Here is a 13786-nt window from a genome sequence, read left to right as displayed (position 1 = left end):
TTTTCCTTCCAGCTGAGATTTTGTTTTTTTGGAGGGGGTGAGAACACTTGGTGCCCACCCAATTCTTGCCGAGGCCCACCCAAAATCTGTTGTCTGGCTAGGCCCCTGCTCTGCCCATCTAGTTACTGCATCACAGCAGTGAAAAGAAATAAAAGAGGAGATTCATACTGATGAATGATAAAAAGAAGTTGTAGCACATACAAAATCAAACAATGCCATTACCCTGAAATTTGTTAAGATTCAATTTGTCATCTATAGCTTTCACAGTGACTGGATGATTTCTGCATGACTTTCTTTTCATTTTCTTGGTGATAGGGCAGCAGAGATATGCAGATTCCAGCAACAGGATTAAGCTCATTCAGCTCCACTAATACTGTAAGCAAATGTCAATTGTTGCAGCTTGGCATGCTGTGGCCCTAGCACCCTCCAAATCAAAATCATACCAAGAACAAGAAAGAAAAAACTACCCCCCCCCCCCCCCCCCATATTTAACTACTCCAGCACTGGTACCCGGATACTGGCTGGCACTGAAAATCAGAATTTAATGCTGACTGGCAACACTTCCCCTGGATTCTATATATGGCACCCAAAATTGGTGCTGATCCAAGATGTGCGCTCAAGTAACAAACCAATTAGTGTTAACTGGTTAATTGGCACTAATTGGCACCAATTTGGATTTGGGCACACATCTTGCAAAAGGTGGGGCGTGGCCATGGGAGGTACATGGGCAGATCAAGTCCGGTCCAGGAGTACCCCTTGCCAGTCAGGCTTTCAGGATATCCACAATGAATATGCATGAAAGATTTGCATATAATGGAGGCAGTGTATGAAAATGAACTTCATGCATATTCACTGTGGATATCCTGAAAGCCTGACTGGCAAGGGGTACTCCAGGACCGGACTTGGGGAAACACTGATATAGAATATCTGGGATGTGCACCTAAATTGGGTGCCAGGAATTATATCTGGTTTCAGCATGTGTAAGTCCTGGTGCCCAAACTTGGGCATCGAAATTGGCACACAGTGCTAGTTCTTAATGGGCACTCAATTTTTGTGTGCCCATTATAGACTAGCATTGAGCAGTGGAGGTTTTCGTAATGATTTTTGAGCACCATTTACTGAATCTAGCTCTATCTGGATAGTGGCAAGATTCAAGTTAAAGCTAGTATTGTCTTTTTTGCAGTCCTAACTTTATCTATATATTGCGCCAAGATTTCCACGGGGAAATCAAAGCGTATTTCATAACAATGTGCATAACAATTAGTTAACAAGCTAATAAACACTGATAATTGGATGTTAACAAGCAATTATCAGCACTAATTGGCATTAGAATTTATGCGCACTACTTACTAAGCATATTCTGTAACGTGGTGTGCATAAATTCTAAGTCAAAGTTGAAAAGTGGGCGTGGAATAGGTGGATCATGGGTGTTTCTAAAACCTATACATGTTGTTAGAGAATACACGCACTCCGTGCCTAATTTAGGCGTTGGGATTTACACCAGGTTTTAGATGGCATGATGGATCATGATTAAATTTAGTCGCACAGACCAGCACGTGGCTCATTCTATAATGTACACCTAAATTAAAACATACTTTATAGAATACGCTTTGATTTCCATCCTAAAGGTTAGATTCTATATATGGTGCATTAAAAAACCCACATAAACATCATTCTATAAGCCATGCCTAAAGTTTGGCATAGTTTATAGAATACACACTTAAATACAGTCGCGTGTAAATTTAGGCACGGCCAATTACACCAATGAGACCACGGTGCATCATTATTCTGTAATTACGTGCGTAACTCGAAACCACGCCCCTGTTCTGCCCCAAAACGTCCATGACCCTCCCATTTCCACACCCCTTTTTTGGACCACACGTAAATATTAGGCGCAGATCCCACACCTAACTTTACGTGCATTGGTCCCAATTAAATCTAATTGGTGTCAATATTTGCTTGTTAAAAAGCCAATTATTGGCACTAATTGGCTCATTATTCTATTAAATTGTGTGCACAAATCAGGAGCGCACCTAAATTTGTACATGCAATTTTTGGTGACCTTTATAGAATCAGAGGATAATTGTACAGTTGGGCACACAAATTTTAGAATTTGGGGATATCTTACCAGGTCATAGATTTAGCCTCAGCTACAATGTATTAATTTGATGGTATTGTCTTTTTCCATTGGTTAAAAACACAGAAAAAGAAAAATCTTACAAGGAATCTCAGCTTCAAACCCAGGACCACAGACAGTATTCCTCGTACAAAATTCGAAAGCACGAATCCAGTGGTATCCCGGTTTGCAGGCACACTCTCGCTGGAAGGTGCTGTTCCCACGATTCACCACCACTAAACCTTTTCCTGAAAGAAAACCCAAAGGCAAGTAAAGAAAGCTGCAATTTCTTTTGGACGTATGTTTCTTCACAAGCGGCATCTATGAATAAACAATAGTTTGCGTGCCTAATTAAGATCAGGCTTCAAGCATTCAGCATCAATCTAAGACATGGTAGGTTCTTGTCCAATCAGTGTCAGAATCTCACATTAAAGGTTCTAAAACAAAATATTCGAAAGGGATTTTAGAGTAGGAGAGATCCACCTTAGACGACTCTTTCCCTAGGTATCGCCCCTACTCCACACCATAGGGGAGGCTTAGGTGAACTTTATGACACAGGATCTAATGGCTGTCATCCCTCTGGGTACACAAGAAAGGTTTCTTACTCAACCCAGTACCATCTGTTGTTCCCTGGACACTTTAACACATATCTTGGGGTTGTTGCAGCAGTCCAGGTCAGGCTGTATTTCACAGTTATAGGGCTTACATTTGAACTAAATCATTTAACTGCTGCACTGGGTCACGATGATCTACTGTGACTTGAAACCAAAAAGGTCATGTGAATAAACTAGGATCTGCAAATAATTTAAGCGTCAGCATTTACACCAAGTTTTACTTGGCATAACTGCCCATGACTAAATTTAGTCACACGGAAGGGTGCTCAGAGTATTCTATAAACTGCACAGAAATGTAGGCCTATTGTACAAAGTACGCCTAAATTCTGGCGTGTGTTACAAAATACGCTTAGGCACATTTTTTTCGGCGTACTATACAGAATCTAGCCCTTAGTTTATAGAATAGGACCTAACTACAAATTACTATCAATTAGCACCAATTAACACTTAAGGGCTATTGATGCCTAATTTAACAATTAAGTTAGGCACGCCACTGGCACTATTCTATTATTTGCACACTAGTAAGAAATTTGGGCATGGAACTGTATAGAATCCAGCACTTAGTATATGATCTTACAGCAAGACTATAACAGTCACTATATGAATAGAATGTTATCTAATTTCTATAAATAAACTCCTTTTAATAGAGATTTAAAAGACTTTTTACAAAATAGAATTTAACACATATCCTTCCCAGCCACCCTCTCTAACAGTGAATTAGGTTGAATCATTTATGGATAGAAATTCCATGTGTGAAGGGAAAGAGTATAATGGTAGGGATGTACTACCATCCAATTAGGTTGAATCATTTATGGATAGACATTCCATGTGTGAAGGGAAAGAGTATAATGGTAGGGATGTACTACCATCCACCAGGACAGGACAGAATGAACAGACAGATGAAGAAACGTTTACAGAAATTAGGAAAGCTGGCAAATTGGGCAACATTAAGGTAATGTCAATTACATTGACTAGATAAATGTTCCATCAGGGAACGCCAGAGAGATAAAATTCCTACATGTAATAAATAACTGCTTCTTGGAGCAACCGGTCCAGGAACCGACAAGAGGGAGAGCCATTCTAGATCTAGTCCTTAGTAAAGTGCAGGGTATAGTACAAAAGGCAACAGTGTTGGGTCCACTAGGAAACAGCGATCATAACATGATCAAATTTGAGATACTCTATTCAGAGAAGTCGCAAAAGAAATCTACTGTAGCAGTATTTAATTTTCGAAAGGGGATTTATAATAAAATGAAGAAAATGATTAAAAAGAAGCTATGAGGATCGGCTGCAAAGGTTAGGACATTAAATCAGGCATGGATATTCTTTAAAAATACCATCTTGGAAGCCCCGAACAGATGCATTTGTTGTATTCACAAAGGTGGAAAGAAGAGAAATTGACAGCTAGAATGGTTAAAACGTGAAGTGAGAGATGCAATTAGAGCAAAAAGAATGTCCTTCAAAGACTGGAAAAAGGACCCAAATGAAGAAAATAAGAAGCAACATAAGCACTGGCAAGTTAGATGCAAAAACATTCATAAAGAAGGCTAAAACAGAATATGAAGAGAGACTTAAAGCACAGGCAAAAACTCACAGTAACAACTTTTTCAGGTACATCAGAAGCAGAAAGCCTTCGAGGAAGCAAAAGAATAGCCATAGTGGGTCAGATCAATGGTTTATCTAGCCCAGTATCCTGCTTCCAACAGTGATCAATCCAGGTCACAAGTACCTGGCAGAAACCCAAATAGTAGCAACATTCCATGCTACTAATACTGGGACAAGCAGTGCCTTCCCCCATGCCCTTCTCAATGACAGACTATGGACTTTTCCTTCAGTAGCTTGTCCAAACCTTTTTGAAACCCAGATACGTTAACTGTTGTTAACACATCCTCCGGCAGCAAGTTCCAGAGCTTAACCATTATCTGAGTGAAAATATATTTCCTTCTATTTGTTTTAAAAGTATTATCATGTAATTTCATTGATTGTCCCCTGGTCTTTGTACTTTTTGAAAGTGTGAGAAATCAATTCACTTCTATCAGTTCTATACCATTCAGTATTTTATAGACTTCAATCATATTCCTCCTCAGCCAACTCGTTTCCAAGTTGAAGAGCCCTACCCTCTTTAGCCTTTCCTCATATAGGAGGAGTTCCATCCCCTTTATCATTTTGGTCGCTCTTCTTTGAACCTTTTCTAATTCCGCAATATCTTTTCTGAGATACAGCAGACAGAATTGAATGCAATACTCAAGGTGAGGTCACACCATGGAGCAATACAGAGGCATTATAATATTATTGGTCTTATTTTTGCATCCCTTTCCTAACAATTCCTAGTATCCTGTTTGCTTTTTTGGCTACTGCCACACACTGGCCAGAAGATTTCAGCATTTTGTCTATAATGACACCCAGATCTTTTTCTTGAGTGCTCACTGCTAAGGTGGACCCTAGCATCAGATAAGTATGATTCGGATTAGTCTTCCAAATGTGCATCACTTTGCATTTGTCCACATTAAATTTCATCTGACATTTGGATGCCCAGTCTTCCAGTTTCCTAAGGTCTTCCTGCAATTTTTCACAATCCACATGTGTTTTGACAACTTTAAATAGTTTTGTGTTATCTGCAAATTTAATCACCTCACTCGTCATTCTGTTTTGCAGATCATTTATAAATATGTTAAATAGCACCGGTACCAGAACAGATCCCTGCAGCAGTCCACTATTCATCCTCCTCCCTCCTCCATTGAAAAAAATGGCCATGTAACCTTACCCTCTGTTTTCTGTCCAATAGCCAATTCCACAGAAGGACATTGCCTCCTATCCCACGACTTTTTAATTTTCTCACGAGTCTCTCATGAGGAACTTTATCAAAATCTTTCTGAAAATCTAGATACACTACATCAACTGGCTCACTGTTATCCACATATTTATTTATGCCTTCAAAAAAAATGAAGCAAATTGGTGAGACAAGACTTCCCTTGGCTAAACCCATGCTGACTCTGTCCCATTAAACCATATTTGTCTATGTGTTCTGTAATTTTAGTTTCCACCACTTTTTCCAGCACTAAAGACCCTTTTTAAAAATTGGTGTTACATTGGCCACCCTCCAATCTTCAGGTACAACAGATGATTTTAACAACAGGTTACAGATCACTAAACAACAGATCAGCAATTTTATATTTCAGTTTTCAATACCTTTGGGTGTATGCCATCGGGTCCAGGTGATTTATCACTCTTTAACTTGTCAATTTGGCTCAGTACATCTTCCAGGTTCACCGAGATTTCCTTCAGTTCCTCCACATTGTCACCCCTGAAAACCATTTCTGGGGTACAGACAGATCTCTTATATTTCCTTCCATAAGGACCGAAGAAAAGAATTCATTCAATCTCTTCACTATGGCCTTGTCCTCCCTGAGTGCCCCTTTTGCTCCTTCGTGAACTAATGGTCTCATGGATTCCCTCACAGGTTTTCTGCTTCTGATGCTCATGAAAAAGGTGCTACTGTGAGTTTTTGTCCCCACAGCTAGTTTTTCTTCATATTCTCTTCTAGCCTTCTGTATCAATACTTTGCATCTAGCTTGACACTGCTTATGTTGCTTCTTATTTTCTTCATTTGAATCCTTTTTCTATTTATTGAAGGATGCTCTTTTGGCTCTAATAGCCTCTTTCACTTCACCTTGTAACCATGCTGGCTGTCGACTACTCTTCACTCCACCTTTGTTAATACATGGAATACATCTGGTCTGGGCTTTCATGATAGTATTTTTTAAAAAACGTCTGATTTAAAGTCCTAAGTTTTGCAGCCAACCCTTTCAGCTTCTAAACCATTTTCCTCATTTTGTCATAGCTACTCTTTTGAAAAATTAAATGCTGCTACAGTAGATTTCTTTAGTGACTTCACTCCTGATTTCAGCTCAATTTGATCATTTTATGATTACTGTTTAACAGCAGATCCAACACTGTTACATCTCGTACCATGCCCTGCATTCCACTAAGGACTAGATCTAAAATAGCTCCCACTCTTGTCGGTTCTTGGACCAATTGCTCCAAAAAGCAGTCATTTATTACACCTAAGAATTTTACCTCCCTAGCACTCCCTGATGTAGCATTTATCCAGTCAATACTGGGGTAATTGAAATCATCCATTACTATAAAGACTGAACAAGGCCCTACCATATGCTGTGGCTCAAGTTTTAAAAACTATGGGGAACAGGGTAGGTAAGTTTACTTTTTAAAATTCTGTCTATATCAATAAACCTACCCTACCTCTTTTAAACCCCAACCTTTAAATGACTAAAGCACAGATTAAAACTTACCCAGAGAAATGTCTTATTCTCTCATGAAGGAGCAAAAGGGGCACTCAGGGAGGACAAGGCCATAGTGGAGAAACTGCAATAATTCTTTGCATTGGTTTTTACAGAAGAAGATGTAAAAGATCTACCTGTACCAGAAATGGTTTTCAAGGGGGATGATGCAGAGGAACTGAAAGAAATCTTGGTGAACCTAGAAGACATACTGAGTCAACTTGATAAATTAAAGATAAGTAAATCACCTGGATTGGAAGGAATGCATTCAATAGTACTGAAAGAACTCAATCATGAAATTGCTAATCTGCTGTTAGTGATCTGTAACCTGTCATTGAAGTTATCCATAGTACCTGAAGATTGGAAGATGGCAATTTAACGCCAATTTTTAAAAAGGGTTCCAGGAATGATCCGGGAAATTACAGACCAATAAGCCTGACATCAATGCTGGGTAAAATAGTGGAAACTATTCTAAAGAATAACAGAGTCAGCATGGTTTCAACCAAGGGAAGCCTTGTCTCACCAGTTTGCTTCATTTCTTTGAAGGTGTGAATAAACACGTGGATAAAGGTGAGCCAGTTGATGTAGTGTATCTAGATTTTCAGAAAGTTTTTGAAAAAGTCCCTCATGAGAGACTCCTGACAAAAGTAAAGAGTCATGGGATAGGAGGCAATGTTCTTTGTGGATTAGGAATTGGTTATTGGACAGAAAACAGAGAGTAGGGTTAAATGGCTATTTTTCTCAGTGGAAGAGGGTGAATAGTGGAGTGCTATTTAACATATTTATCAATGATTTGGAAATCAGGATGACGAGTGAGGTGATTAAATTTGCAGATGACACATTACTAGTCTAGGTTGTTAAACACATGTGGACTGTGAAAAACTGCAGGAAGACCTTAGGAAATTGGAAGACTGGGCATCCAAATGGCAGATGAAATTTAATGTGCACAAATGCAAAGTGATGCACATTGGGAAGAATGATCCAAATCATAGTTACCTGATCCCCCTTGGGAGTCAGCACCCAAAAAAAAGATTTAGGTGTCGCTGTATACAATATGCTGAAATTCTATGTCCACTGTGCTGTGGCAGCAAAAAAAAAAAAAAAAAGCAAACAGGATGCTAGGAAATTTGAGGAAAGGGATGGTAAATAAGACTGAGAATACTATAATGACTCTTTATCGCTCTATGGTGCGACCTCTTCTTGAGTATTGCGTTCATTTCTGGTTGCCGTGGAACTCCTTTCATATGAGAAAAGGCTAAACAGGTTAGGGTTTTTTAGCTTGGAAAAGAGATGGCTGAGGCAAAATATGATTGAAGTCTACAAAGTCCTGAGTGGTGTTAAATAGAGAAAAGTGAATCGATTTTTTACTCTTTCAAAAAGTACAAAGTCTAGGGGACAGTCAAAGAACTTACATGGAAATGATTTTAAAACAAATAGGAGGAAATATTTTTTCACTCAGTGAATAGTTAAGCTCTGGAATTCTTTGCAACAGGATGTGATAACAACAGTTAGCATATCTGGGTTTAAAAAAAAGTCTGGACATACTCATGTCTGCTATTGAGACAGACATGGGGAAGCCACTGCTTGTCCTTGGACTGGGAGCATGGAATGTTGCTACTACTTAGGTTTCTGCCAGGCACTTGTGACCTGGATTGGCCACTATTGTAAACAGGATACTGGGCTAGATAGACCATTGGTCTAACCCAGTATGGCTATTCTTATGTTCTTATCTACACAGCACTCCAATATGGATCATGTACCTGGATCACATAGTTTTTGACGTAAGCATTTGTCCTCATCATTCCACGTATTCATGTACTGGTCAGGGCCACATGGCAGACATGTAGTGTTAGAAGTGGCATTGCATTTTCTATGCAGGTAGTGCCCTAAGCAAGAGAGGAGAAAAGAACACAGTTAGCATCTGTTGACAGTAAAGAAAACAGAAACAAAGGAAGGCTATGAAATGAAATAACAGGTAACAAGAAGTCTGAAATTGTTGATTGCACCTTGCTATCTAAAGGTAAAACATTTGACTCGATACGATACACTTTCTGTTTTGTTCTTCATTCATTTACTGCAGTCACTAACAGCTTTCAAAATTAAAAAAAAAAAAAAGACACATAGAGGCATATTTTCAAAGCACTTAGCCTTCCAAAGTTCCATAGAAACCTATGAAACTTTGGAAGGCTAAGTTCTTTGAAAATATGCCTCATGGTATTCAACAGCATTCTGTATCAGAATTAACTTTCTCATAATGTCACACTGGTCACAACTTCAGCGCAAAATAAAAATGATTAAACAGAAACCCAGATGTACCTCTAAGACGGTACATTTCTGCCCTATGTGTAAAATAAGAAACTTTCCAAACTTGACAGGTTTCAGTATTGTGTGAGGAGTGAGAGAGAGGCTGAACTTTATCCTCAAACCAGAGTACAGAATGTCAAAGTAGGACCCATGACCCCTATGGCATTGTCAACCCAAGAAGCAACGGGAGACAGCCAAGGAGGCTCAGCTGAAGGAGTCAGAAAGGCAGCTGAAGAGAGAGGAATTCTTCCTTTCTTTGAAGAGCCTTTGCTGTAGTATTTGTGGAGTGAGTTTCCAGGTACAGGGCAAGGACCCTTAGCTCAAAGAAAAAGAGCTTGGTCTTGGGACTTTGTTCACCCAAAGATATTTTTGTCTGTCTGTCAAGGGGGAGAAAGAACCTCTGCAGTTTCCAGGGGTGAAAACTCTTATAGCAGACTTGTCCAAGTTCAGTCCTCAAGAACCACAAACAAGCCAGGTTTTCAGGATATTCCTAATGAATATGCACGAGACAGATTTGCATACAATGGAGGTAGTTAGCATGCAAATCTCTCCTATGCATATTCATCAGGTTTTTCTAAAATCCTGGCCCTCACGGACCAGCTTAGACAAGCCTGACTTAAAGGAAGCAAAAGGAAGACCAAGTTTTGCTATCCATGAGCTTGAGTGGATTGTACCTATGAACAGTGTGAATTATCATTAGTGGATAGTTGCTGAAGCTCCAGACCGTGATCTTAAAGATTTTTTATACTTTATACCATTCTGCTATATCTCTTACTGTGGTTTTATGGACTTTTAGTAAACATCTCTGGTGTTCAATAGGACTGCACTATATTCTTTCTGTGAAATAAGTGAGAAGAAAAACTGATCCCTTAAAGCAGGGGTGTCAAACTGCAATCCTTGTCTTTTTTTGTCTTTTTTGTTCCATTTTTTGTTTGTCTTTTTTGATCTGCTTTTGTTCTTTTGATTTGCTATTTCTGTGGCAGATCTTTGCCTTTTTTTGTTGCTATCCTTAATGAATATTCATGCATAAAATGGAGTAGAGGCGTGCAGAGATATCTCTTGCATATTTATTAGGAATATCTTGAAAACCTGATTGGTTTTCAGCCCTCCAGAATTGCAGTTTGACACCCTTGCCTTATAGGCTAAGACCTTCCAGCCTTTGCTGGTCCCGTTCATGGGCCCCTACCCAGACACTACAGAAGCTGGTGATTGCTGCACCCTCTACCTGAAGGTGTCTCCACATAGAGTAAAAAGGGGATCACACAGTAATGATGGAGCAAAACTATAACAGAGATCTTGATATTCATACTACCCAACTTTATGAAAAGGAGCCTGTCACACTCCTCTTTCTTGGTATATGGGGGAAGGGACTTATAAGATTCCCTGCATTTTCTGCTACCCTCACGAAAAGAGGGGTAAAAAGTAATGGCAGGATCTGGCTATTCTTTCCTGTAACACTTATAGAGAGATGTATGTGTGCCAGCCTAGAGCAGGGGTTCTCAACCCTGTCCTCGGGACACACCTTACCAGTCAGGTTTTCAGGATACCCACAATGAATATGCATGAGATAAGTTTGTATACAATGGAGGTAGGGCATGCAAATGTATCTCATGCATATTCATTGTGGATATCCTGAAAACCTGACTGGCTAAGTGTGTCCCGAGGACTGGATTGAGAACCCCTGGCTTAAAGGAATCTACCCAAACAGGGTACATCCTCCTGGTGGGTGGGGGGAAGATATTCTGTGGATCACATCAAATGAGAATTGAATCACATTGTTGGCATTTCTAAGTGATAGATCTGTAGTTCATCAAACCCCGGAACAGCATTATATAGATTTGTCTCCCACTAAGGGCCACGTGCTATAATTATAAAAGCATTAAAAAGATCAAAGCTGGAAAGAAGGCATAAAACACAAAATTCTGCTAAAGATATCAAAAATGCAGGGATCCCTGGCTACCCCAGGTCAGTAATTATGAACTGTTCCAAATGTATATGGTACTAAAACTAGATAACTTGTTTCTAAGGTTTGTTCACCTATATACCTTTATACAACCCCTCTGACATTAATGATCAAGCTCTATTACTTTAAACCATAAGCTGAATAGGGCCCCTATTTAGTTGATGACCTAATATATGTTACAATCCAATTTATTACTTAGTACTTTTATACAAAACCATAATTTATTCTTCTTTACCATGTATGTACACACATGATTTATATATTTAACATGATCTGTTCCATATATGTTATGTTCCATGTATGTTACCTTAATGCAATACCATTTGTAATTCTGTTACCCGGAAATGGCAACCGCCATTACGGCAAATGTAAGCCACATTGAGCCTGCAAACTGGTGGGAAAATGTGGGATTCAAATGCTACAAATAAATAAATAAATGAATAAATAAGACAACAAGCCAATTTCAAAAGAAAAATACCAGAGGACCAAAGATCCGAAAAGGTAAGATAAGCACATCAGCAAATTCAGGATTCTATTTACCAATGTGCATTAATGCAATTTCACACATCAACATGCCCTATTATTCTCAATAGGACCTATTTATAAACTCAGGGGGTCATTTTATAAAGGTTTTTTTTGCATGTAAAATGCCACTTATAACATTATAACCACCACCACCACCGCCCCCCGTAGAAGTATCATCATGTGGCTCAGGTGTAAGCACATTTAGGGCCCAATTTTGGGTGAAACACAGGCAGAGGCTTGATCTACAGGTATAATTTATAAAATACATGACAACATTTACATTCACTTGCAACCAGTTGTAAATGTCACGGCTTCATTTTAGTTGTGACTTTGACCGCTTTTCTGGGCAATTTTATAATGACACATAGGTGCTTATGTATCTTTATAAAATAGGCTTAAAATAGGCACTTAGGAGACCTCATCACCTAAATGACCTGCTATTAAATTACCCTCTATGCCAGCCATTCCCAACCCAGTCTGTGGGGCACACCTAGTCCCATCGAGTTTTCAGGATATCCACAATGAATATGCATGAGACATATAAATTTTGCATCTATTGCCTCAACTGCATGCAAATCTAACTCATGAATATTCATTATGGATATTCTGACAAGATGTGCCCCAAGGACTGGGTTGGGAATGGCTGCTCTATGCACTTAACTCCACTTAATGCATGCTAACTTTAATGCACGTTAACTGGTTAATGCATATTAGTAACTAGACCCCTTCAACCTGCCACAAGATAGTGCTTACCTCTGAACTGAAATAATTTGAATTATTTGTATCTATTTGCATACGTATTAATCAACTTCTACTATGAAAATAGTTACAACCATCCCAGATGAGCTCAGATTCCAGGAATTTTAAAATGTTCTTAACAGTGCTAGTGTCATCAGCTGCAGGAGCTCTTGGGAGATCATTGTCCTTCCCACTTCATTACATATCTACACAGACAATAATCTATCAATTATCCCATCTTCTCTAATCACTACCACCAACAGCTCTTGGAAAGTGTCTTGCTGGTGTGAAGACTTCTTAGGGGGGGCTAATGGACTGGTCTATAATATCTTACTAGGCATGCTAAGAGTCATACTGTTATTTTCTTCATCTTCTCATTCATGTTGACTGGTGGGTGACTGGATTATTGTATTTCTATAGGGGTTATTATTTCTTATTTGTTTTGTGTGGTCCATTACTCGTTTCTTGTACTTTTTTACTGAAATGTAGGAATCAATATTCCAAGCAATTTAACTGGACAGAAAGAGCTCCTGGCTGGTTGAATCACCTGCTAGGGGCTTAACCCCTGGTTTTCAGTGGCACTTAACCAGTTAGTGGTACTGAAAATAACCAGTTGGTGCTGAACTGAAAACCGGCTATTTAGGGGCTGAAGTCGGCACTTGGTTAGTTAAGTGCCGATATTCAGCGATTAAGCAGCCAGGTTAACTGTACACATAGGACCACATAAAAGCCAGTCCTGTCTTTATAATGTGCCCCATTGCCAGTTAACTGCTGAATATTGCACTTAACTGACAATGAGGCATATTTTCAAAGCACTTAGCCTTCCAAAGTTCCATAGGTTTCTATGGAACTTTGGAAGGCTAAGTGCTTTGAAAATATGCCTGTATGCGTTAGCCGGCTCCAGAAATTGCCTGGCATGTGAATTTCTGGATTTAACCACCAGTGACGATCATGAAAATGCTGATCACCTCCGGCTGAATATCGGGCCCATGCTTATTAATATGATAAAAAGGAAAATGTCTTACTGCATCTGTGTAATACTTTTATTTAAGCCAGCTATTGTTCTTTCCAGACGTGGGATAAATAATTAGTGTTGTGTTTCCGAATTTAGCAAAAGAACAGGTAAGAGGGAAGGATATAAAACATTCATTTTAGCAAGTTCATATATGTACCACCAAGACCACTGGCAGGGGTGGAGGAGGGAGGATGCAGCAATTTCTGAGAGAAG

General features: G+C 39.2%; 1 protein-coding gene across 3 annotated transcripts in view; it reads right to left on the bottom strand.

Annotated features, from left to right (window-relative positions):
- Window positions 1-13786, bottom strand: part of TNFRSF11A (TNF receptor superfamily member 11a) — a 174366-nt gene that overhangs the window by 83510 nt on the left and 77070 nt on the right. For all 3 annotated transcript variants that reach the window (XM_030203243.1, XM_030203251.1, XM_030203261.1), the window contains exons 3-4: window positions 8789-8914; window positions 2221-2364 (exon numbers count right to left, since the gene is read on the bottom strand). In XM_030203243.1, the coding sequence (XP_030059103.1) occupies window positions 2221-2364; window positions 8789-8914 (270 nt within the window). The remainder of the gene's footprint in view (window positions 1-2220; window positions 2365-8788; window positions 8915-13786) is intronic.

The sequence above is a fragment of the Microcaecilia unicolor genome, chromosome 1 (assembly GCF_901765095.1).
Source record: "Microcaecilia unicolor chromosome 1, aMicUni1.1, whole genome shotgun sequence".
Classification (NCBI taxonomy): Eukaryota; Metazoa; Chordata; class Amphibia; order Gymnophiona; family Siphonopidae; genus Microcaecilia; species Microcaecilia unicolor.
Note: the sequence above shows the minus strand (reverse complement) of the source record. Positions and strands in the feature narration are given on the sequence as shown.